The sequence below is a fragment of the Calypte anna genome, chromosome 2, assembly GCF_003957555.1.
Source record: "Calypte anna isolate BGI_N300 chromosome 2, bCalAnn1_v1.p, whole genome shotgun sequence".
NCBI lineage: Eukaryota > Metazoa > Chordata > Aves > Apodiformes > Trochilidae > Calypte > Calypte anna.
This window is the reverse complement of record NC_044245.1, coordinates 90354176-90378057: the sequence shown is the minus strand read 5'-3', so window position 1 is coordinate 90378057 and position 23882 is coordinate 90354176. Positions and strand designations below refer to the sequence as shown.

The window sequence follows — 23882 nt, the reverse complement described above, 5'->3', positions numbered from 1 at the left end:
TAACAAAATTAATGCAAATGAGAAATATTACATTGTAGTAGTAGTTTGTAAAACTGGAAATGATGGGATTTTGAGAGCTCATCAAGTCCAACCCCCCCTGCCAGAGCAGGGTCACCTAATGTGGTCACACAGGGACACATCCAGGAAGGGTTTGAAAGTCTCTAGAGAAGGAGACTCCACAACCTCCCTGGGCAGCCTGTTCAGTGCTCCCTCACTCTCACAGTGAAAAAGCTTTTCCTTATGTTTACACGGAACCTCCTATGGTCCAGCTTGCACCCATTGTCCCATGTCCTGTAAAGTGATTCTATGATTAAAAAAAAGTTTAAAAAAAGCAGTCATAACATTTATTAATGGAGAAAAACCAGCAAATATGTATTTCAAATACATTATGTTTTACCTGTTCAACATTAAAAATAAAATTAATATATTTAGAAGGAATAAAACTGCAAGACTTACATCAAGGGAACTGATTTCTTCCAAATCTTGGATCTCCCGAATAGGGTTACTTTTCTGCTGCCTGATATAATCTGCTATTGCTGTAACAGATCTCTGGCCCCTGTATTCCCTCTTCATCATCATTCCATTCCGGAAGAGTTTCAGAGTTGGATATTTGCTTATCCTGTATCTCTGAGCTATATCCGCTAAAAAGAAAAGAAGAAAATAAAACCAAAACCATACAAATACAGCAGTACACCAAACACAGTATCTTATAGATTTATATGCATGCAAATGGAATCTCTGAATCAGTAGTCTTGCATCTTTAAATGAGAACTAAAAAAAAACCCAAAAAGCCCCAAACACCATCACAGGGGAGAGAATAGATAGCAGCTCCTGAATTTCTCACACACTCATCTTCATTTTAAAAAAATCCTGACCACAATCTGAAGTAAAGACTCAGTCAGCTATACTCACTGAGTACATTTCCTATGAACAACTAGGTAACCAAATTTAAGAGCATGACAAGAGATGCTATAACATAACATGAGAATCTTAAAAGCTTGCCAAATTTCAGTTAATTAATCCACGAGAAAATTTTATTAAAATGATCCCTTGTTCTTCCTTAAATTCACTATGATTTTTATCTCAAGTACAGTGGTGGAAATATAATTGTCAGGAATTAAATTTTAGAGAACCTTGTGCAAAACATTTCTTGATGCCTATGTGGGCCATGAAACTGCTGGTACAGTTCTGAGCTGTTCAGTTTTTGAACAAATACAAAACATCAGGCTTCAAAATGAAGGCAGACACCTCTCTGCTCAACCAGTGTCAGCAAACCCCTCAAGAGAGTTCTTCATCCACATCTATACATGCACAGAGCTTCATACAATAAAGTAACTTGTATTTGTGTTCATGTAGCTGTTTTCACCTTTAAACAGGTCAGTTATTTATTCGTGGGACTTCCGAATACAAAAGAGGAATAATAAAATGGAAAGAGGTTTTACAATAAATTTAGAAGAGCAGGAAAGAAGCAAGCTGAGCAGGAGGAATAAAGCCCCATTTCCCATGAATGCATCTCCTGTATCTTCAGGTCACTACTAAGGCAATAATTCAGTTCTTCACTATGCCCCCACCAGAGTATTTTAAGTGTCCCTTTGCCCTTCTTTACACACTGGTTACTCACTGGGACACAGCAAGTTAAGCTCACTTGTGCAGCTAGGTCCCAGCTACACACTGAGAGGGCAGCTTACACATAACCAGCAAGGGGGTCACGGCACACTGAGCATGACCCAGTAACTTTGAGCTTTTACAGCAACCTTTGCTACACTCAGAAATGGGGTTTGTGCATCTCCAGTATTCAGCAAGCATTTTAATCAAAGTTCCTACGTATTTAATGACTTGGAAAGCTCTTCTCTCTCTCAAGTCCAGCAACAAGTTTCGAGTTTTTATGAGGAAGGACTGGAGAAACAAAGTAACCAGATGCACTCCGGATTTTTGCCAAATCGAGACAAAAGATTGTTACTGTTACAGAACTCCATGGCAAGAGAACACCAAAACTACAACTTGTCTCACAGCCTGGGTTTTTTTACCTTCAGGGTATTTCACAGAAACACAGAACATTAGGGACCTCGAAAGATTATCTCCTCCAAGCCCCCTGCCAGCAGGGGGTTATGTCCTCTCACTGGACATCACTTCGAAAAGCCTGGCTCCATCCTCCTGGCACTTGTCCTTTACATATTTATAAATATTCATGAGGTCACCCCTCAGTCTCCTCCAAGCTGAAGAGCCCCCAGCTCCCTCAGTCTCTCCTCATAAGGGAGATGTTCCACTCCCTTCATCATCTTGGTTGCTCTTTCAGTTGTATGAGGATGCATGGGTTGTGCAATGGGCATTCAGGGTGTACCCAAGGTGGAAATTTCAGGAGATTTTAAAAAGTAGTAATATAATGCCCATTGTCAAGATTGAATTCAAACATTATTTCATGAGGGAGAACTTGCACGCTTTTTACAAATTACACTGAGATTCCATGAATACTGGTATTTGAACTAACAGAGAGATGATGGTCCTACACAAGTAAGTATTTGAAAACCATCTTTTTACAAAATATAAAATGCAAGTACATGAAAAATTGTTTGAATTCATTCAAAAGTCAAATAGAGTAAACCTTAAATGCTTCATTAAACCCTGGCATTTGATACAGGTAGAGTTAGCATAAGCAGAGCAACTACAAAATTATATTCCTTTGAAAATTGGAAATACACAATGCAAATACATGGAATATTATTTGAACTCATTCATAGATTGCATTAGTTATAGTAAATCCTAAATTACATTTTAAAATATTTCCAGACATTCTCAATGTCCATTTTCTGATGCAAAGATGTATTTGAAACAGGTAAGGGTAACATATCTAAAGATGAAGGAAAAGAAGTGTCCCAGCTCTGACTTTACATTTTCTTTGATACTAAGGTACCCCAAAAAATCAAACCTTGAGTATTTTGCACAGTGACTCATTACATCACAAGCCTTGTGTCTATGCCACCAGAGCAGTTTCACACTGTTTATGATAGGAAGCTACTGACATACTTGACAATCTCCTCAGCTTCTACAAATCAGAGATTTCCAGGAGAGCTCCAATAACTGTTGAATTCAGAAAATTCTTTTTCCTCCATTTTACACCAGCATCTCCTGGTACACAACCATTTCTAAATACTCCAAACTATTTCTACTGTACATTCCCCACAGTCCGACAGGAACATCTTCACAGTCACTAAATCCTCTTCCTTGATGCACTGTATTTGTACTTCCCCTGAACTACCAAAGAGAAAGCATCACTACCTCTTAAAATTGGCATGAGACAGCAGCTTTTATTGCTGTTTTGAAATAAACTATATTTAACGGGTATTTTTGAAAGAAGCTTTTACATTAAGCCTGACATTTACACCCATGTTTTCTAAGTCTCCCACACCAACTGATGAGCAATACTGTCAAAGTCTGATGAGGATCATCTTCTGCATGATATTCTCCAAGAACTACCATTTGTGACCCATATCTTTATTATATCTCTTGCACTGTAAGCCATTTCTCTGTTGTCTATGCCAAGTGTGTCTTTTTACTCAAAGGAACACCAAAATTAATTTTCAGGTGTGTGTAAGATTTTGTTGTTTGATTGTTTTTTTGTTTTTTTTAATATACTACCAAAGCCACAGCTTCAAGCAAGCATGAAGCCCATGACTTGATTCTCAGACTGTGTCAGACTCCACTGTGTCCAAAAAGTTCATCTAGTCTATCACATCATGTCACCAAGATTCTCATTCATTAAAATTAAATAAACAATGAAGAATACATTAAAAAACTGCATCAAAACACATTATACTGAAGTAGGCCCCTGCCCACAATGTAGTTAAAGTCCTTCCCACTGAAGGACCAGCAATATTTACAAGCATCAGGGTACATCCCCACCATTAACTCAGCCCACTGTCTTAGTCTTCCAGGGTCATAATTTATATCACCACCAAACACTGAGGTTTAAAATCTGCTGGACTGGTTCTCAAAAACCATGTCCACTAGGATTTGAACAATAATGATAGATATCCTAAATGCCCACCTCATAATGTAAGGCACCACCTGAAGCAATTCAAATTTCAAACAGAGGACTATAAGAGCCTGAAAAATTACCTGGAAGAAAATCAAAATTCCAAAAATGAAACCCCATAAAAAGTAACTTCTGAAAATATCCACAATGTCCCCTTTTTTTTTAAGGAAGGTCTTTATGTTGTCTAAGGAAGAGCTAGCACAAACCCAAGCTACTGTGTTTCTGATTTTATTTTTACATCAGTTACAGGAGTTGCACAGCTACACATACAGCTTGAATTTACTGGATCTAACACTAATCTTTTTGTGTAAAATCATCTTAACTCTTCCTCACCCTTGTACAATACCTTGCATCTCAAAGGTAACCAAGTCCTTTGGCTATATATTTGAAGATGGAACTACCAGATAAGCATTCTGCTTGCTCACTTGAGATCAATCACATCTTCTGAAGTCCCTCAGGCTACCTGCCAGGGCAAGCCACAGATGAGAAGTGAAATCTGTCTTTGATAGGTAGCTTTTTTTACTTACTATTCTTGAAGCTTGTTTCTCTCAATTTAAGTTCACCTAAAAAGGCCTTTTTTGCCTACTACTTTGCTACATACATCACTGCATTCACCTCATTGTTAAGTAGTTCATAATACAGCATTAATCCTCCCCAGTTAAACTATTCCTCTTGCAGCACTTGCACACAATTGTAACACCTGGGAAGCAGGGAAGCAGAATTAGGAAGGAATTTCAGAGACCATCTGAACTAGACTTTTTTACCTTAACAACTGAGATACTTGTAACTTTTATGTTGGACCAAACCAGGTATATGAAAAGCAATCAATGTTCTACATCAAACTCAGCTACTAAGAAGCTGGGAAACAGCAAATCCAGACCACCTTCTGCTGCAAAGGAGCATTCACAACAGCCATGCCTGCTCTTAGCAGGGCCTCATCAGTAGGCATCCCATAACCTTTTCTGACAGACTAGCAAAATGGCTCTCCTGAGGAGAGCTACCAACTATGTCTCTAAATCACTTCCACTTTTCCTTTTATCCAAAGATAACACTTCCAGACCAGTATTGTTTTTCCAGGTGAAGTGGCAAGAATGAATCTTCACCCTCACGTACAGTTTCATTTTTTTTACTATTTATTTATTTCGGGTTCATTAATGAACCTCCAAATTTGTCAGTAATTTTGCTTACCAAAGGCACAGCAGCAAAACAATCTAAGTAACTCTCTGCAGACTACTATTAGCCCATGTAGCAGGAATAATGGCCAGACCCAGAGAGATCAGCAGCTCACTGTACTGAATGACAGTACCACCCGTGAATGTTTTGAAAGAAAGAACAAGAGCTCCCTAAACAGTCTGTCTAGCAAAGCACCTCTCACCACCCCACCCGAGGGAAGTTCATTTCTCTTTAAAAGCACAGATTTATACAAACCAGACATTATTTTTGATTTTTTAACTCAGACACCAAAGGCAATAACGGTGCAGTAGAATTAAACCCCCAATATATATGCTTAGGTTTATAATAATTTTCTACCACGACTCCTAATATCAAATTAGTAAGAACTGTTCAAAATACAAATTATCCTCCAGAAACACAAGTTGTATATTGCTATATTCACTCCCTCCACAAGTAAGCAAAAAAAGCCCAGCTCTTCTTAATAATGCATATGCAAAAAGAGCTGTAATTTTACACAGAAGATCACTTTTACTAGGTATTACACTATATGCATATTTTTTAATTAAGTAAACTACTTAATTGAACACAGCAAAACCAAACGTTTTAGCAGTAAACAGTGTAGGAGAACTTAGACATTTCTAAGTCATGAAAGTCTGAGGTCTTGGAAACTGTAAGAGTACATTCTTCAACTACTTTCTGCAACACATTTACCTTTACTGTATATTCCATACCAGCTTAAAAACAGCCTGAGAACTTCAGCATTTCAGTTATAAATATCTTCCATATTATAAACTGGTGTAAAATATAATATACACAGAGGCTTAATACAGTGTTAGCATTTAGATTTTGTATATAATCACATTGGGGCCTATCGCTTTCCAGAAAAACATCTTTATATTGGCTATAAAAGCAGACAGAATGATGGTTTTGTCATTAAGCATCAAACATTTGGCAGTGCATCAATAATTCTCTTTAATTTGCTTTACCCTCAGAAGCTGGTGTGAGCTGTTGGGCCCTGCGGTGTGCTTCAATAATAGTGCATTAAATGGAAAGTATCTATGCCTGGCTGACCATTCTGAAAGCTGTTTGAGTGGCCTGAAATCAGCTATTTGGATTCCCTACAGAGTCTTGGCTTCAAGAAGAAGCAGATCATTTGTAATGCAAATAATCCACCATCTCAAGAACACCATCCTAACAGTGAATTACTAGTGGCATAACATCTGCAGGTATTACAAACATCAAAATATTGGTGTAAACCTTTTAGTGTTATATATATATAAATATATATATATAAACACATACAAAAACACAAAGGTAAAACATGGAAGAAAGACAGTAACAATCTTGATTCCAACATTCAGCAAACTACTACAGCAAGCTGGATAATATCCTAATGTTACCCTTCTCACTAAAAAGCTGCTATTATAAAAATCAATGTTGAAATATTTAAAACTTTAGGACATGCCAAATTATTGTGTGCCATGAAATGTACCATTGCTTACAACCCAGCAAACAAACACTAGAAACCAGGAATGACATATAGAACCTAGGTATTTTCATGCAAAAAGGCAATACAAATCAGTGGAAAAGACTTGGTCAGTCATTATGACTTGATTTTTAATTCTCATTTGAAAGCTTCTGCAGCAAAAGAAATGCTCATCTGCTTCTTAAATTAAGGACACAGAGTACAGAGAACTCTTGGTATTCCAGCAACAAAAAGGAAGACCAAAGCTCTTGGCTCCCTCTTAGTCCACTTAACCTATTCCCAGGGGAAGGAAGACAATGCCTGCTGCTGTTACAGCTCCTCTGATGGGCTCAACTCCTTAAGCATAAGGAGATTAAGCAGTAAGTTTCTAGAGTGTTTCAAATACTTGGGGAAAAAAAAAAAAGGAAAAAAAAAAGGCTTTCTCAGGCACATAACTTCCTGTACAAGACGACCTTATGGTTAAACACTGGGCAGCCAGCAGCCCAAAGACACTGATTTACTGAAGCAACTACAGGTGCAGCAAATAAAATAAGGGCTTCAATTGCTCATGTAAACTTCAATAAACCTTAACAACCTAGGCTGATTTTACTAGAGTCTTTGTTGAGAACTTTGCAGAAGTCTGTCAGTGGCTTGACTAAATTAAAAAATGAACTAAGCAGACTGCTAAAACACTGAGAGAAGATATATTTATTAAGGAAAACAATAAAAATCCTGTAAAGTGAAAGTGTGAATGTCCCTCATTCCCCCACCCCTCACATGATCTAAATTAATGTGAGAAACAATCACTGATGAAAGTGATAGAATATATACAAAAGTGTATGCAAAAGTAATTTTAAGTATGTAGAGTGAGTGGTTTAATAAGCTGATATGAACCAAATCAGACTGTTTGCTGCAACTGTATTTGCTTTATACAACTGCAAACATCAGGGACAGTTTATTTGTGTAGATTCCGCAGTAGATCACTGAACAAAAAAGACAGTTTACTTGAAAACTGACATTTAAGGATGGCAAATCTGAATACTTCATGCTATGCTTTTGGTTAAGATCACCCAAACACACACACACACACACACACACCATACAGATGGATGACTAGAAGCAGAAGAGTGTGAAAAAGAAAGAAGCTGAAAATGCAGTTAAATACTTGAGATCTACGAAGGTATTCCAGATCCAAGAAAACCAATAACAAAACAAAACAAACACCCCCCCCCCCCCAAAATCCTTGGGAATCAGAAGCTATTGTAAATAAACAATGCCTGAAAATGTTGTTATTCCAGAAGAATATAACAGAAAAGTTGACCTTATCCTTTAAAAAGCACTTAATAAAAATCTCAGTACTATACAGTTGTCTTTCCATGACAGAAGATGTTCCTTACATTTTACTCACTGTGGAATAAAAAGCAAGTTTGGGGATTAATACCAGCCAAAAATGAGAAAATTTGGGCATCCAATTTTAGTGTATTTCTGGGAGGGGGGAGAACCCAAATTCAGCAACGCAGAAAAGCTCTGATCCCTTCCTGACTGTGCAAAAGTCAACTTACAGTCCACCAGGACTCCTAGTTGGAGACAAGACCTGAGCAGAACATCATCTTGATGCTGACAATGGAGGGTTACCCCTCTCCTTTCTTGGCTGTGAAGACCTGCACTGTTTGTAGTACTACAGCTTCTCTGACCACTTCAGATATATATATTTTTATATATATATAAAGCTCCTATAACCATATTGATAAACATTCTTTGGAACCACTCTGACAACTCAATATATAAATGCAGCTTGTATCTCCATTAAATGACACAGATTGATTGGATATAAATCTATGTTTATGGATGCAATGAGAAAGGAACACTAGAAATTGCCCTAGAAGAACAGATTTGACTGATGTATACAAGAAATGCTGTCTGGGCTAAATGATGGGGAAGGTCCAACTGCACTTCAGACTGCTGACCAATATATCCTTAAATACATTGCGTATGGCAAGATAGTACAGAAAAACCTAAATCAGAATGTACTTACAGTGCTGATCACAGTCTACTCTAGCAAACACCACCTGATTTTTATCTGGATACTCTTCCTTTATTACATTAGAAGCTTCCTCAAAAATAGGATGTAGCATTTGGCTGAAGCGGCACCTGTGGACAGAATAAAAAACCTTGTAACTTCAAAATATTAATCTGAAATACATTAATCTACATGAATATCTACTTGCAATGTTCCCAGTAACTGACTAGGTGAAGATAGGTTCTTGAATAGTAAAACTAGTGAAAACAGTAACTTGAATAATTCAGGTGGAAAAAAACCCTTTAGAAACTATACAGTTCAAGACCTCAAAATTTCAGTGTATTAAATTTATTCTTCATAGGCTTGCTTTCCTTGGTTATCTTTAATAAAATCTTTTGAAGTGATCCACCAGGTATCGAGATCACAAACTGAAAACAATAACTTTAATTTTTTTATTATTTTAAAATTCTGCTTTTATAGCAGACTTAGCAGCATGATGCTATACAGAACAGGTAAGAGATTAGACCTAGTTTCTGACTTAACTAGTTACTTTGTTGTACTAATGATTATAAAGAAAGATATTCCAAACAAATAGCTTACTTGGTAAGTGAATGCAATGTCTCTGAAGAAAAAAATCCATTGGTTTAAATGTGCCTACAATCAATTTAGTCTGTGGTAACAAACTAGCAGAAGCAGACCAACTGAACATAAAAATTGTCTAAAAAACTAGAGGGACATATTAAGATTATTATACTTATTTAGTTTGGTATAATGTATATCTTTATGCAAAGCTTAAGTGAAGGCATAAAACCATCTTTATTGAGAACTTCATTACATATGAAAAGATGAAGTATTAACTTTTCAAAACCACTTTTAAAAAAGAATCAAAATTAGACTGTTACTGTTTGAATGAATTATCAGTAAAGGCAAAGTATAAATCTTTTAAGAAAAACTGCATCTTCGGTTTCAAGGCCATACAGATCTTTAGACTTCTATAGTGGGATGTGAAAGGAATCAGAACTCAAATCACCTACACGGCTTTTGCATCTTAAAGGCTGTTTTACATTCACAAAGCAAAACAACAGGGAGATAAATATTTCAAGTGTAGCACTTGGGGATATATTATAAAGTTTAAATTGTAAAGCTATTTATAGTCAGGATTAGTCTGATCAGGGAAGACAAAATTATTTCTTTTTCTGACCTCATTTTTTATATTAATTTGCATGTTATGCTTTTCTCTGAATACTTTCCTGGTTTCTTTAAGATTTCTTTTCCAATATTATTGGTGAGGCAGAACAGAACATTTAAAATTACTTCTTACACAAAAAGGGGTACGATCATAGAAACATAGGATGGGTTGGGTTGGAAGGGACCTTAAAGATCATCCAGTTCCAACCCCCCTGCATGGGCAGGGACACCTCCCACCAGACCAGGTTGCTCAAGGCCCCATCCAACCTGGCCTTGAACACTTCCAGGGAGGGGGCAGCCACAGCTTCCCTGGGCAACCTGTTTCACCATTTCAGTGCCCTCACAGGAAAGAATGTTTTCCTAATGTCTAACCTAAATCTCCCTTCTTCAAGTTTAAACCATTGCCCCACATCCTCTCGCTATGCATCTGTACAAAAAGTCCCACCCCAGCTTTTTCATAGGTCCCCTTCCAGTACTGGAAAGCCACTATAAAGGGTCACCTCAGAGCCTCTGAACAACCCCAACTCCCTCAGCCTGGCTTCTTAGGGGAGGTGCTCCAGCCCTCTGATCATTTTTGTGGCTCTCCTCTGCACACAGTCAAGGAGCTCCATGTCCTTCCTGTGTTGAGGACTCCAGAACCGGACACCGTACTCCAGATCTCATGAGATCTCATGAGAGCAGAGTGGAGTAGAGGGGGAGAATCACCTCCCTTGACCATCTGGATACACTTCTTTTGATACAGCCCAGGATATAGTTGGCTTTCTGGGCTGCAAGATGATCTTATGATGCTGAAATGATGCTTAAATTTACTCTGATGATTTTGTATGCAATTTGGGTTTTGTTTTCTGTAATATAATTTCAAGCACACACTTCCCTCTAAGTATGTCTTTCACAATGTCTAACTAATCTGTCTCCAAATTCTTTCCTTTTCCAGCTGCTCAGATTTCATCCTTTGATTATAATTTCTCTATTTCTCCACTGGGAAAGTTTTCTGGATTAGAGAGATGGATTTGATTTTTAGTGCTATTTCAAGCCTTTTTCTAGATTATATATGCAGGACCAAGATAGAAAACTGAAAAAACTGAATATTTTGAATATCCTATGTTAAGGAGCAGAAAGTTACGGAAATCTATCTTGCTAAGAGGAGGGAAATAAAAATAATATTCAATTTCATGGTATGTTATTGCATAATACTGTATAAGCCTTCTTCTTCTAGTGGGAGCTCTGAATGAAACACAGTATGGCAGATCATAAGAAAGTAGTAATCAGGACGTTAAAAAAACAGGAAAGTTCAGGAAAGAACGAATTTGAAAGCAACATGCCACTGTATCCTCAATTAGAAAACTATACTTAAATGTGACAGTTTTCAAAATACAAGTTTAAACATAAAAAAAAACTCCTATACTTACCAGTCAGCATAAAAATTAACTAAAGCAACATCTGCATTGTCTGAGAGGAAAAAAGAAAGAACCCAAAGTCACACTGTGAGACAAATGTTTTTGTTCTTTTATCTGACATTATAAGAACACACACAAGAACTATAAAAGCAAGTATTTCTAGATTATCCATCATACACCTTAGTCTGATTGCTAGAAAACTGCTAGGATAAATCTTATCTGAAATACAATCTATAACAAATGGGAAAGTGATGAAAGAGGCCTTCAGTAAAATATTTTGTTGAATTTATTGATATATTAGATATTAAAATTTTCAATACTTAAAGTATTAAGACACAAAAGAAAAAAGTGGTGCATGAGACAAAGAGTAATTCTGGATCTAAAATTAAGGCAAAGACAGCAGTTGTCCTGTAGTATACCTTTTAGGCAGAATCTAGAACATCAGTAATTGTTAAAAAAGAATAAAGAAGCTGAAATATGAACTATTCAGTTTAGAAAAATAACCAACATGTAATCTGCCTGTGCAGCTTTCTGCAGTCTACTTACCTGCCCTCTTTGCTAAGAAGGTAAAAGGTAGTAGAGAAATCTTCAGTCCCAAAAAAAGAAAAATGCTACAGGACACTCAAAAACCTCATGTAATACTACAGGGAGGTAGTGAATACTACGTGACAAAAACAAAAAACCAAAACCAAAACAAAACAAAAACCCAAAACATTAAAACAAAAAAACTCTTGCTCAAAAAGACATTGTGATCTTTACCTAATATGAAGATCAATTTACAGCATAGCTGTTACTAGCAGTAATGGCCTAGACAACAAAGAAAAACCCTTGAAATAAATACTGGAACTATAGAGCTATCAGCTCTATATTAGAGAGCTACAGCTCTCTATCAGCTGCATATCAGCTGATATATCAGCTACAGCTTTATAAAACAAATGTTAGTAGACTGGTATGCAATACTGACAAAGTTACAAGATTAAGGAGTTGGGAGCATGGAAAGGACAACAAGCTAGAAGAGACGACACTTGAGAAGGTTGGGAAAAAAAGTTTTGATTAAAATGATGATTTTCATCATCAGGAAGGAATGCAAGTGGCAGACAGGAAATTACCAGAGAACTTCAGGGTTACTTCCAAAGGCACAAACTATTTCTTAAAAGTAACAGGATAAATTCAGAAGTACTTCCACTTGACATATTCACACTTATGAAAAACATTTTTCAAAAGGATTCTCTATTTTCCACTGTACAAAAGGTATTCACAAACAGACCTTATGTCCCCTAATCATACATTTAATACACAAAGCCATCCTGTAGTAGGCAAATTCTAGATCAGATCTAAATAAAAGAATCAAGATTTTTTTTTTTCTGAATATATTTCAAACAATGTTATAACCTTTTTCCTGTTAATACAAAAAGATACAGGCACATGGCCTACTTTTCATATGAAAAGGTTTCAGTCAAGGAAAACAAATCTGCGTAATTTATGGGTCTCCTTTCTGTGAGCCAGCAGATTCAGGACCTGAGGAAAAACATAGCTGAACAAGCAAGATACTTAAGGCTCATCATGATGGGTTTCAGTTGGTGCTATTTTTTGGCAACTTTTAAAATCGTCTTTTGACAGGTTTTGGTTATGTACACAAGCATTCCCATCTGCAAACATGGTCTCTGGTATTTTTCTTAGACACTTCAAATCCTCATTGAGATGACAATAAAGTTTCTTGCTACAGTGATACCTTAGTTCAGTTAATGTTGATCATAGGCACTGAACATTCTATGCCAAATGCAACTCTTATTTTCAAAGCTAAGGTATGCATATTCATTTAATAACATTGCAAGATTCACACAGATAAGTGACTACAGACATACAAAGAAAAGAATATTTAAAGTACTCACTTAAAATGTCATCTATATTTCCACTATCTAGACTTGTTATTTCACTTCTTGTTGGATTAAAAAGCCAAGACACCTAAAAAGAGAAAGCAAACCAGTAAGGTATGTGAAGTTTCAGAAATAAAGTAGCAACATATTTATGATTTTGCAGTTCAAAAGCTGGAGAAGAACACTAAAACAATTGTAACTCAGTCAACTGATTTCAGATGACAGCAGTACTACAAATAGACAAGTAAACCTTATTTACAGATATACTTTAAAAGAAAAAAAGGCTCTCTCTTCATATGATTCTCTATTACATGGGCAGAAACGTTAGAAGTTTTGTACCTTCCAGAATAACACCTATTCATAAATTCACTCTAAAGAAATAAACCCCCCAATTTAACCAACCCTAACCAATCTCTCACAGCCCAGAAGCACCCAGAGACAAGCAACTCCTTCTGTTCCTGTACAGAGTTTCTCATTAGGTAAAACTTTCAATTTACTCAATTTCTACTGTTGTTTAAAAAACCAGTTTCAGTATATATAACTTATCCAGTTATGGGAGTTTTTCAATGTAATCTTGTACTTTTTGTTGACACTGCTTCATTCCCAGCACCTGACTGGAACATCAGATTATAAAAACTGAGATCCCATATCAGACACTATTACAGTGATATGCAGTTTTAGAGAAGAACACTCTCATCCTCACTGCAACAAGTCCAGTTCTTTTATTCCCAAAAATAGAAGGGAAAACAGAGCTAGAGTTGCTGGCCTATCCCAGGTGAGAGAGATACCAGTGAGTTATGATATGGTTTTGGTTTGAGAGAGATAAGTGTGCAAGTTTTTTAGCAGAACAATTCAAATTTTGGTCTGGGATGTGAACACTTCCATCCTGAACAACCTGGTCAGAAAGTCAGCACTTCTCTAAGCAGGACCAGGGCTCAAATCAGACACTCTACTGAGATGCCTTCCAGCCTCATTCTTTATGAGTCTATGGTTTAATTCATGGTTGCCTCAATTCAGCTGACAAAAGATAGCAAGAAAGGAAAAGGAAAGTTTTCAGTAGAGAGCTGGCAGGAATGCACAGGTCAAGGAGCCAGGTAGACTCTACAGATTCCCAATGACACCTGAAGAACTGGTCCTCACACAGACGTGGTGGCATGTGACATACACACTATCAGAGTTTTAGTGAATGCCTTGCAGCTGCAAAGAAAATCTGCCTACAGCTAGAGACAGAGCGGACAGATGCTTTTACCAAAGACACCAATGAAAAATTTAGCTGCAAACATAATTCAAAATAATGCCACACAGAACAGCTATATGTAAGGATCCAGTGATAGAAGGATCTCAGTATTTATGGAAGACCCTGAGACCTATCCTGGACATACACCAGAACCATGACTACAAGCAGCAAGCCCCCCAGGGAACAGTCATCTTTGACACTGGTTACAATTTCTCAAAAGACTAAATCAGTGCCAAACATGAAGTCTTCTAACATTAGTTGCAAATGTGTGTCAAAAATTTGCCTCTCAAAAGTATTAGCTATTAGCATTCATTAAGATTAGCTTCAAAAATTGTGAAAGATTTCTGCAGCAAGACACTGTCACAGCTCACCAGCTATCACTGTAAATGGCATGCAGGTGAGGTTTGCAGCAATACTTCTCAATTCTTTCTGATTTATGAATCACTAAACAGTCTTCAGTGAAGATATCAATTATTTCCTATCTCCCATATAGAGGCTGCTGGGTAGCACGTATAGTCTGAAAACACCAGCTCCTGTAATACAAAATCTGTACCAGTGCTTCTCAGTTTGTCATTGCAGAAGACACTTAGATGCAAGCCCAAGATCTGTTGTGGAGTTTGCAGAACCTTCCTGTGGCACCTTAACTGCTGACACAAATGTCTAAACTGTAGCTTTAAGATGACTGTATAGAAACAAAACTAACAGCTGAGCTGTAAGGTCCACAGCTGAAACTAACAGTGTTAACGACTTAGTTTGACAAAAAAATACCTGATGAAGCAAGCTATGCAATGCACAAGTTGTGGTGGGCCAGTATTGAGGAAGTTCCTTTGAAGATGCTGAGGTTGCCGACTACTGAGCAGAAAGAAGAGATAACCTTGTCCTCAGTCTTTTCAGAAAGAAGCTATACATATATGGATACTGGTCCGCAACAGTCAGATTATCCCTAGATGAGTGACAGCTGATGGCAACCACCAGTGCAGACACCTCCCCAGCACCTCCTGGGTGGTGCATGGGATGACAACTTCTGTGGTATTGCTATGGGAAGGTGCAGGTAAGAGTAGGACTGTCTGTAGTAATGGGTCAGGTAAGCATGAGAATGAGGTGGTGTGGGAACTGTTTGTACACACATGCTGTTATTCTGCAAGTGTTAGGTCAGGTCTCACTTTGGTACAATTGAGGAAGTAGTTGTGATTAACAACAGCAGTTATGCTGCAATAATGCTGCAAACTCTTTTAAGTTCAAAGGCTTCAGCTGCCCTTCAAGGTCTTAAGAACCTCTGATTGTTCCCTTGAGCAAAGAGTTTCTTATGCTGACTGCGGTGTTGAACAATGCTTGTTTTCCCAGAAAATCCACGCTAACCCCAAGAAAGCAGGAGCTTTATAACTGCTGCACACAGCCCTGTGTCAGCATTCATACTCTGAAAGAATTTCAGAATTGTATTTTCTAATAGTTTTACAGCTGAAACACAAATCTTATCTAGTACGATAAATTACATACAAATTAAATATAACATTGACAAGCATATTATTTGCAATCAGGAAATGGGCTGTGTTATTTCTTCAGCTGATACACAGATCAGGAACTGCAGTTCCATTTGTAGATTGCTACAATACACAGTAACTTGCAAAGCAAATATTTAACTGCAATACAAAGCACAGGAGTTACTGTGTTCTGCAACCAGTAAGTTGCAGAAAAAGCATATTAAAGGTAATACTTCTTCACAGCATGAATAAAATTTTTGATTGCTTTCTTAACTCTTATTGTGGAAATATGTGATGCAAGCTGCATGTACTGAAACAAAGACCCAAAACATCCTCATATATTGAATGTGAAAATAAAATTAAGCTGTATAATCTGCTGCCCCTTTATATTAAAAAGTAGTGGAAAAACACTGAGACCAAGAATGTCTTTCCCCAAAAGGTTGCATAAAACCTGAGACAACAAATATAATTTTTTATAGTTCTAGTGGAAAAGGTATTTTGTCAAAATTTATTCATAGTCACGTTCTTAAACATTTTATACTGACTAAATAATAGTGTGTGCCGAAACTCTCATAATAAGTAGGTAGACTCAAGGAAAAAAACCAAACCAAAACAAAAAAACACCATTCCTTGAAAAAATGTCAATAAATATGCAAGACTCACTTCAGCTGAGGCTTTCATAAAGGTATAATGCCCATAAGGAAGAAAACACAACCTTTTGACCCACTAATCCTGCTGTCCCATGAGATACAAGAGAGTTTGATCTTATTAGTATTAATAATAAACATGAAGGAATACAACCTTTAATTTAAATTGCTAAGAAGCTACACTGTTTCAATAATATCTTCTGACCTTTGATGAGGTGTGGGCTTGACACCCACAGGCAGAAAACAAGACATTTTCTAGGAAATAAGTCTTTAATGTCAGCTATACACTGTCTAGGTAATGAACATATATTCTGAAAAACATACTGGCTAAAAAAAAAAAAAAAAAGCCTTCAGAATTATTTTACTTTTAAATGCAAACTTTGCATTCTACTGGCCTACAAGAGGAGGATACACGGATGGCTGTTCACATTTGTAACTGGAGAAAAAAAAAAACATACCACATGATGTGACAAGATAGCTACAAACCCTCTGAAGAAAGCATCTTGAAAAAATGATTCAAAAGGGAAATTGGCCATGTAAACATAATAGAAAATAACTCAGGTTGGTGTCTTGATATTGGATAAAATTAACTAAGTTCTTAAGTGCTTAAACTACTGAAATCTGAATGTAAAACAAAGTAGTTACTATAGAATGAGATTTTTAAAAAATAGAGACATGGTAGCATATTAAAATAATAAACATTTGAGTGTGAAACTGCACAAGTTAAGTGTGTTTCCAATCTACTCACACTAGCAGTACAGAAAAATGACAAAACAAATGAATGCAGAAAGATTTACACACTTACAGAACATCCTAGAACTTCTTATCCAGTTTTGACCCTCACTTGAAGTGTGTAAATGACTTTGCCACTTTGACCAGGAACCAGTACTAGTTGCTTCTGATAAGTAAAATGACATTTTTTCTGATTTTTTCTCTAATGAAAGACTTCAAAGCACTGCCCTAGAGACAACTTTATCCTCCTCTGACACATGGCACAAAGCAAGCAGCTTTAAGCAAAACACCTGGACAAAACCAGGTGCCCCAAGAGCAGAAGTCTTCCAGGCTTCATAGCCCTTTTCTAAAGAGGAAATAAAAGTACACCCAATTTCAACTCATCTTTTGCTGACAGTGCTGCTGTTCAGCTGCCACTCCACACATTCAGTTAATGAAGTCCACTGATTATTTAGGAGAGGTCAACCTTTTATCAACGATTTACTCTTACCCACTAGTACTGCCAGTTCTTTAATTGCTAACTGGACAGAAGAGACAGGCCTATTGGTTTAGTGGTATTTCTTTTCCAAGTTTATCATACTTTACGCATCATTTTCTTGCAGAAGAGTTTAATGTGCACAATCTTAGAAATGGAAGAAAAGGAAAAAACCAAAAAGGTCTCTTGCATTTTAGCTCTGTTTGTCTTTATTTTTCAATTGACCTAACCCAACGAAGGTCCTTGCTTTTACAGCAAACTATCTGAAGAATACAGGAAATCTATTCTTGGAGCATTATGATTTCTAATTACTACTACACCTGAAAGGCAGTCAACAAGAACAGCGTTTTTTTTACTTGCTAAGCTTTCCATTTACCTTTTCTTCCTGCTGGGAAATCCTAAAGGCTCTCGACTAAACCATCTTTCTCCTTTACCACAAAATCATTTTCTGTTTGGCCATGAGCTCCAGCCCACATCTAAATCCAGACCAACATGTTGAAGTTACTGCCTGAAGTTCCAGCCCCACAGGGATCTGTGGCTGACTTTCAGTCCCACCCCCCGGGTACCTTTTTCCTTATGCACGCTGCTAATCTGCTACTGCTCTGAGGTCTGCAATAAACTCCTGGACAACAGGAAGCAGAGGGGTTTACAGCCTGCTGTAGGATGAATCAAATTGAAAGCAATCCCAGGAGACAGCAAGGCTGAAGCTGACAGACATTGTAAGAGCCCCTGAAGTTTGGCTTCAGAACCATCAATCAGGAGCATCTTGCTGGCGGCGTTCCCAGAAGCCCTATAATGAACCACAAAGTTCAGAGCCGACAGAGATAACAGTAAATAGAGGATGGTGGGGAAAAAAATAAAAAAAGAGCATTATTTACCCTCTCAGTGAGATCAGTTCAACTCTTAATTGTTGCCACTTGATTCCAGGCTGTGCCTGAACACTGTCATAATTTAGACTAACTGCTGGCATCCCTGTTGATTAAGCAGAGTTTTTACTAGTAATGTAAGCTATTTTCATTATAAGAATATGAGATAAGTATCTTAGTTCAAAGCACTAATGATCACTTCTGAGCTATATGCAAGTTTTCAGAGCAATTGCTAAATTGGTACCAAAAAAACCTTTTCCTATTATTTTTCTCTCAAGAGCCTTATCTTACATTTAATCAGGGAAATTATCATTCACTATGACATCCTACAGTCTTTCCTGTACCCTTTGTTCTAGTCTTTACACACAGGGCAGTTTCAGAACAAGAAATGAGAAATTTTTTTAAATTATATATATATATGTGCATGTATGTTTTTCTCATTCTATCAATGAAAATGTATATGAAAATAATTATAAACTATAGTCTGTGAAAGGAGTGGTCACAAAATTCAGAATCTCTCCTTTAAAGCCAAATCTTAGAAGAAAACAACCAAAGTAGGCAGTGTTTTCGTGAGAAACAGTATTTCCTGTATCACATGAAGATTTGCTACCTGGGAACAATCTGAAGGATTTTCAATATAAGTAGATTAATTTTCTACACACGTTGCCTACACATATCCTACTGCTTTGAAAATCACACCCAATTTCTAATGTTGGTAATTTTAATACCTATTCAGATTATTGTTCAGCAAGACAAAAATCAACTTATTTTAAGACAAATTCTGAATTTTACAACCTACTCACTTTTAGCTGCTTATCTTTTAATAAGCATATCGTCTATATGCAATACTGAACACATTTTCATTCTTCTGCTCCAAAACATCAAGCTATCTCTTGAAAAGGCAGGAACTTAAAGACAAGCCTGTTCTCTTTTACCTTTCAGGCTGGAACTTGTTTTAAAAGTAGGTATAAATTACTGAAAGCAACTACTCAAGTGGAAAAATTAAGCTATCATAAACACGTATAAACTGGCCCTGCATGACAGAAATACCTAAGAAGCAATTCAGATAAAACAGAAAATCAGCCAGAACTAACCCACTCGTGAATAACACATGCTGCCACCCCCATTTACTAACCCTCAGATCCAGAGCTTTTAGCAATAATACTTCAAATACTACAAAGACCCCCCTTTACATTGCAGATTTTTTTTATTCCTTCAGCATGATTGAGATGCCACACTTCCTGAGATGACATCTAATCTTTCAGTAGAAGGTTAAGGTTTTGTGCCACTATGAAAAGACAACTACAGTACTTTAGTGACACAGCAACGTAGTGTATGAAGCTTTTGCCCATAGATTAGGACTGTTTGAGATTCAGTCCTATGTTGCTGCTGACTCCTACTTCTTTTTCTCAGGAAATGAAATGAGGAAGAACACATTAAGAGTTTTGAAATAATAAATTTTCTCAAAAAACCCCACCAACCTGTGGAGTTTTGTGCCTCAGCTTCCCATTTCCTCTCCATCAGAACTCTGAAGTTTTGAATAAATTCATTTATTCATTTAAAGCACCACTGTTATTGATGTTACTTTGATTTTTATTTTCTTCATTCCAGGCAAATGTGATGCCCATTCCACAGACTTCCATTCTACAAATACAGACTACAAACTGTCGCAGTGGGTGTTTGATGCAAACAGATGCGAGACGGAGACTCAGTTTGATGCAAACAAATGTCCAACTTTATTGAATCAGAAGGCAATATTTATACACTAATCTAAGAGCTAATGCCACGTATACATATTGCTGATTGGTGATTTCTACATCTCGTTACACACGTTTTAACTTGATTGGCTACAAAACCTTTAGCAACAATTAACTAACAAAGCTTATCTTTCACACATTCGAGCTTCTTCGTGGATGTTGCTATCTTGCCGAGTCCCTTAATCTAATCGTCTTGCTTACTCCTTAACCTTCGAGTGTTCTAACGTGCTGTTCCTTGTGGTTACAAAATATGCTTTAAGCAGCACTGTCCTTGCACACAGCCCAAAGCTTATGTTGAAATTATCAGCAATTGTTCGGTGCTGACAGTCTGAGGCTGTACTGCCTCAATTCCCCCTTCTGACTGAACAAGATAAACTCTTTTCATGACAGGATTGAGCATCCGTTGAAAACATTGGAAGATACAAGGTAGCAATGTTAGCAAAAGCAAGAAAGCAAATGTGATTGCAAATGTGCAACCCCTTCTTTAAGTGATTGTATTGCAGCATGTATAGATTGAGAGTGATCAGAAAGATTCATACAACACATTCCATTAAAATCTTCACAAATATGACCTAAAAGCTAACAATAAAAAGAGCAGTACAACAGAATAGCACAATCAACAACCAACATATAGACGAGGGATCCCTAAGTCGACATATAAACGATCACATGAATTACAACATTAACAAAACATGTTATCAGTACAACACAATACTAAAAGGACATTTCACACTGCAGTGGAAGGACTTTAACAACTTTTTAGTATGAGGAAGTTCAGATGTCCACTGGCGCATAGAACCAAGGGGGTAGAGGAGGCTTATCCGACAAAAATTGGTCGGGGGGCCCCAAAAGCGTCCCCAGACCCCTCCCGGATCACAGCACGGTGGAGTCCTAGTTTCCTCCATGGTTGCCAAATTAAAACCTAAAAAGCCAAATAAAATTATTTACAGACAAAATTCCAAGCCTTTAAATAGCAAAGGCACACACACTCTTTTTTTTTTTCTTTTTTTTTTTTTTTCTTTCTTTTTTTTTTCTTTTTCTTTTTCATTTTTTTTTTTTTTTTTTTTTTTTTTTTTTTTTTTTTTTTTTTACTCTGTGTTCTCTGTACGAGGAGCAGTTCTCATTCTCCTCAGCAACTTTCAGGCCATGGTCTATAAAAAAAAACCAAACCCGGGGAAAGCAATAAAAGTTTGTTGGTGAATTTAGATACATTTTTAGAGGTATGGTGGGCTCGTTTTCTGAGCAGCAGCAGTGTGTGCGGGGGGGGGGGCGAGAAGCGGCTGCGGAGGCAGGAGTGGGAGTGCTCTCCGTACCAGGAGCAGCTCTTGCTCTCCACAGCAACTTCCAGCCTCCAAAAAGGAATACTCATTCTCATAACTGTGTTTTTTGTCTTACTTCTCACCAATATATAAGAAAAACTAACAACCACCACTAGAAGATTAAAAAATGAAATGATATTGCTACTAAAATCTGGTAAAGTCACCCTGAAACAAAATGAAATGGTACAATTTCCTAAATCAAAACTGCAAGTATAATTACCAACCAAGTTTTTTATCTCTGTATGAAACACCAGTGTACCATGCACCACAATATGCATCAATATTGAGAACTATATTGCAATTATTGAGAAGGAATTAACAGAGTATTAATGAGCATTTTTGTGTCGTATGGCATCAACAATTGAGCAGTAAAAAGAATGTTGCAAATGAGATGACTCAAGCCGATTTCAAACTGTACTGCGCAATGACAACTTTGGCTTCTTTTACCATTTTCCAATCTAATGCAACCCATTGACCTCCTCCTCCTGGTCCCACAATCACTGGAAAACCATCGGACTCATATTGGGAACCATTTCTCCTTCAACTATAGCATTTTGAATAATTCCCTTCCATCTAGTTACTGGATACACATTACCACCTCCCCCACTACCCTCCCCTCCCATGCTGGATCTGGAAGAGGTAGAGCAGTGGGTGTTAAAGGGTTAAGGGAAATAGGAGCAAGAATAGGGAACGGATCAAGGGGTAAAAATGGATTAGTGCTCCCTTGTTCGGGATGTTCCCTGGAGCGAAAACTAGGGTTTTTTCAGGGGTATACTCATCCTTGGTTTCCAGTTCTGTCAGCTTCTTCAGCAGTTTCCTTAGTTGCTTGTCTCCAAGTCCCAGTTCCTTCCTTGGCTGTTGCTCTATAGCAGGCACTGATGGTGTTGACAGGTGAAGCAGAGGATTAATTGATGGCAACTGTGGTCAAGAAGATAAATCAGGCTTCCGAGGTGGAAAGGTGGCAGAGCAGTCGGGAGCCGCGGTAGGCAGGCACGAGGGAGGGAGTCTGCATTCCAAGATTCCTCGCCTGTGTTCTCCGGCTTCTCTCCCTCTGTGAACTCCGATGATTCTGGTGGTGTTTTCGGTTGCTTTTGGTTTTGCTTCTCAGTCCCATTTTAGTTTTCATCCAGCCCCCAGGGTCAAAGGGTTCTGGGTCCAAATCCGCATTCACCATAGAGGCAGTGGTTGGCAGCGGGGGGGCAGAAGGGGGAGCAGATGAAGTAGTAGACTCTTTTCCTTTTAAAGTTTCAAAAAGTGTTCGCCAAGGTACTAAGAGTTTGGCGGTTTCATTATTGCCCCGTGTAGCGGCATCCCATAATTTAACTCCGACCTCCCAAAATGTAGGGTCATAAATAGAGACCAAATTGATGTCAGAAAAATGCTCACGAGTCCATTTTAAAAGCAGTTTTAGATCATGGCCGGATATAACTTTTTTATCCTTATTAAGTAAAGTCTTTAAAGTATAATAAACGTCTCGTTCTTCTTTTAAATCCATAACAAAAAGTTTCTCCAAGCTCACCTGCCAATCGCGAGGAGGTGATGAAGGTGCGCACCACAATTACCGGCTTCCTTTCAGCCTTTTTCTTCACTCTCGAGTTCTTGGAGACCTGCGACCGGATAATCTTCAATCTTCTTTTTTCTTTAATAATCTTTAGTAATTTTTTAATTTTTATTTACAGTCTTTAGCCCGTATCACGTCGGGGTCACCATTTGTCGCAGTGGGTGTTTGATGCAAACAGATGCGAGACGGAGACTCAGTTTGATGCAAACAAATGTCCAACTTTATTGAATCAGAAGGCAATATTTATACACTAATCTAAGAGCTAATGCCACGTATACATATTGCTGATTGGTGATTTCTACATCTCGTTACACACGTTTTAACTTGATTGGCTACAAAACCTTTAGCAACAATTAACTAACAAAGCTTATCTTTCACACATTCGAGCTTCTTCGTGGATGTTGCTATCTTGCCGAGTCCCTTAATCTAATCGTCTTGCTTACTCCTTAACCTTCGAGTGTTCTAACGTGCTGTTCCTTGTGGTTACAAAATATGCTTTAAGCAGCACTGTCCTTGCACACAGCCCAAAGCTTATGTTGAAATTATCAGCAATTGTTCGGTGCTGACAGTCTGAGGCTGTACTGCCTCAACAAACATAGTAGTTCAAGACTTGCAGGCAATCCACTAGATTGTGTTTAACAAACCCTTTGCCTC

The 23882-nt window shown here is 37.5% G+C and overlaps 1 protein-coding gene across 1 annotated transcript in view; it reads right to left on the bottom strand.

Moving 5' to 3' along the window:
• Positions 1–23882, bottom strand: part of ERP44 (endoplasmic reticulum protein 44) — a 48882-nt gene that overhangs the window by 14776 nt on the left and 10224 nt on the right. Inside the window, exons 2-5 of the mRNA XM_030446395.1 lie at positions 13169–13241; positions 11289–11328; positions 8707–8822; positions 457–641 (exon numbers count right to left, since the gene is read on the bottom strand). Of these exons, the coding sequence (XP_030302255.1) occupies positions 457–641; positions 8707–8822; positions 11289–11328; positions 13169–13241 (414 nt within the window). The remainder of the gene's footprint in view (positions 1–456; positions 642–8706; positions 8823–11288; positions 11329–13168; positions 13242–23882) is intronic.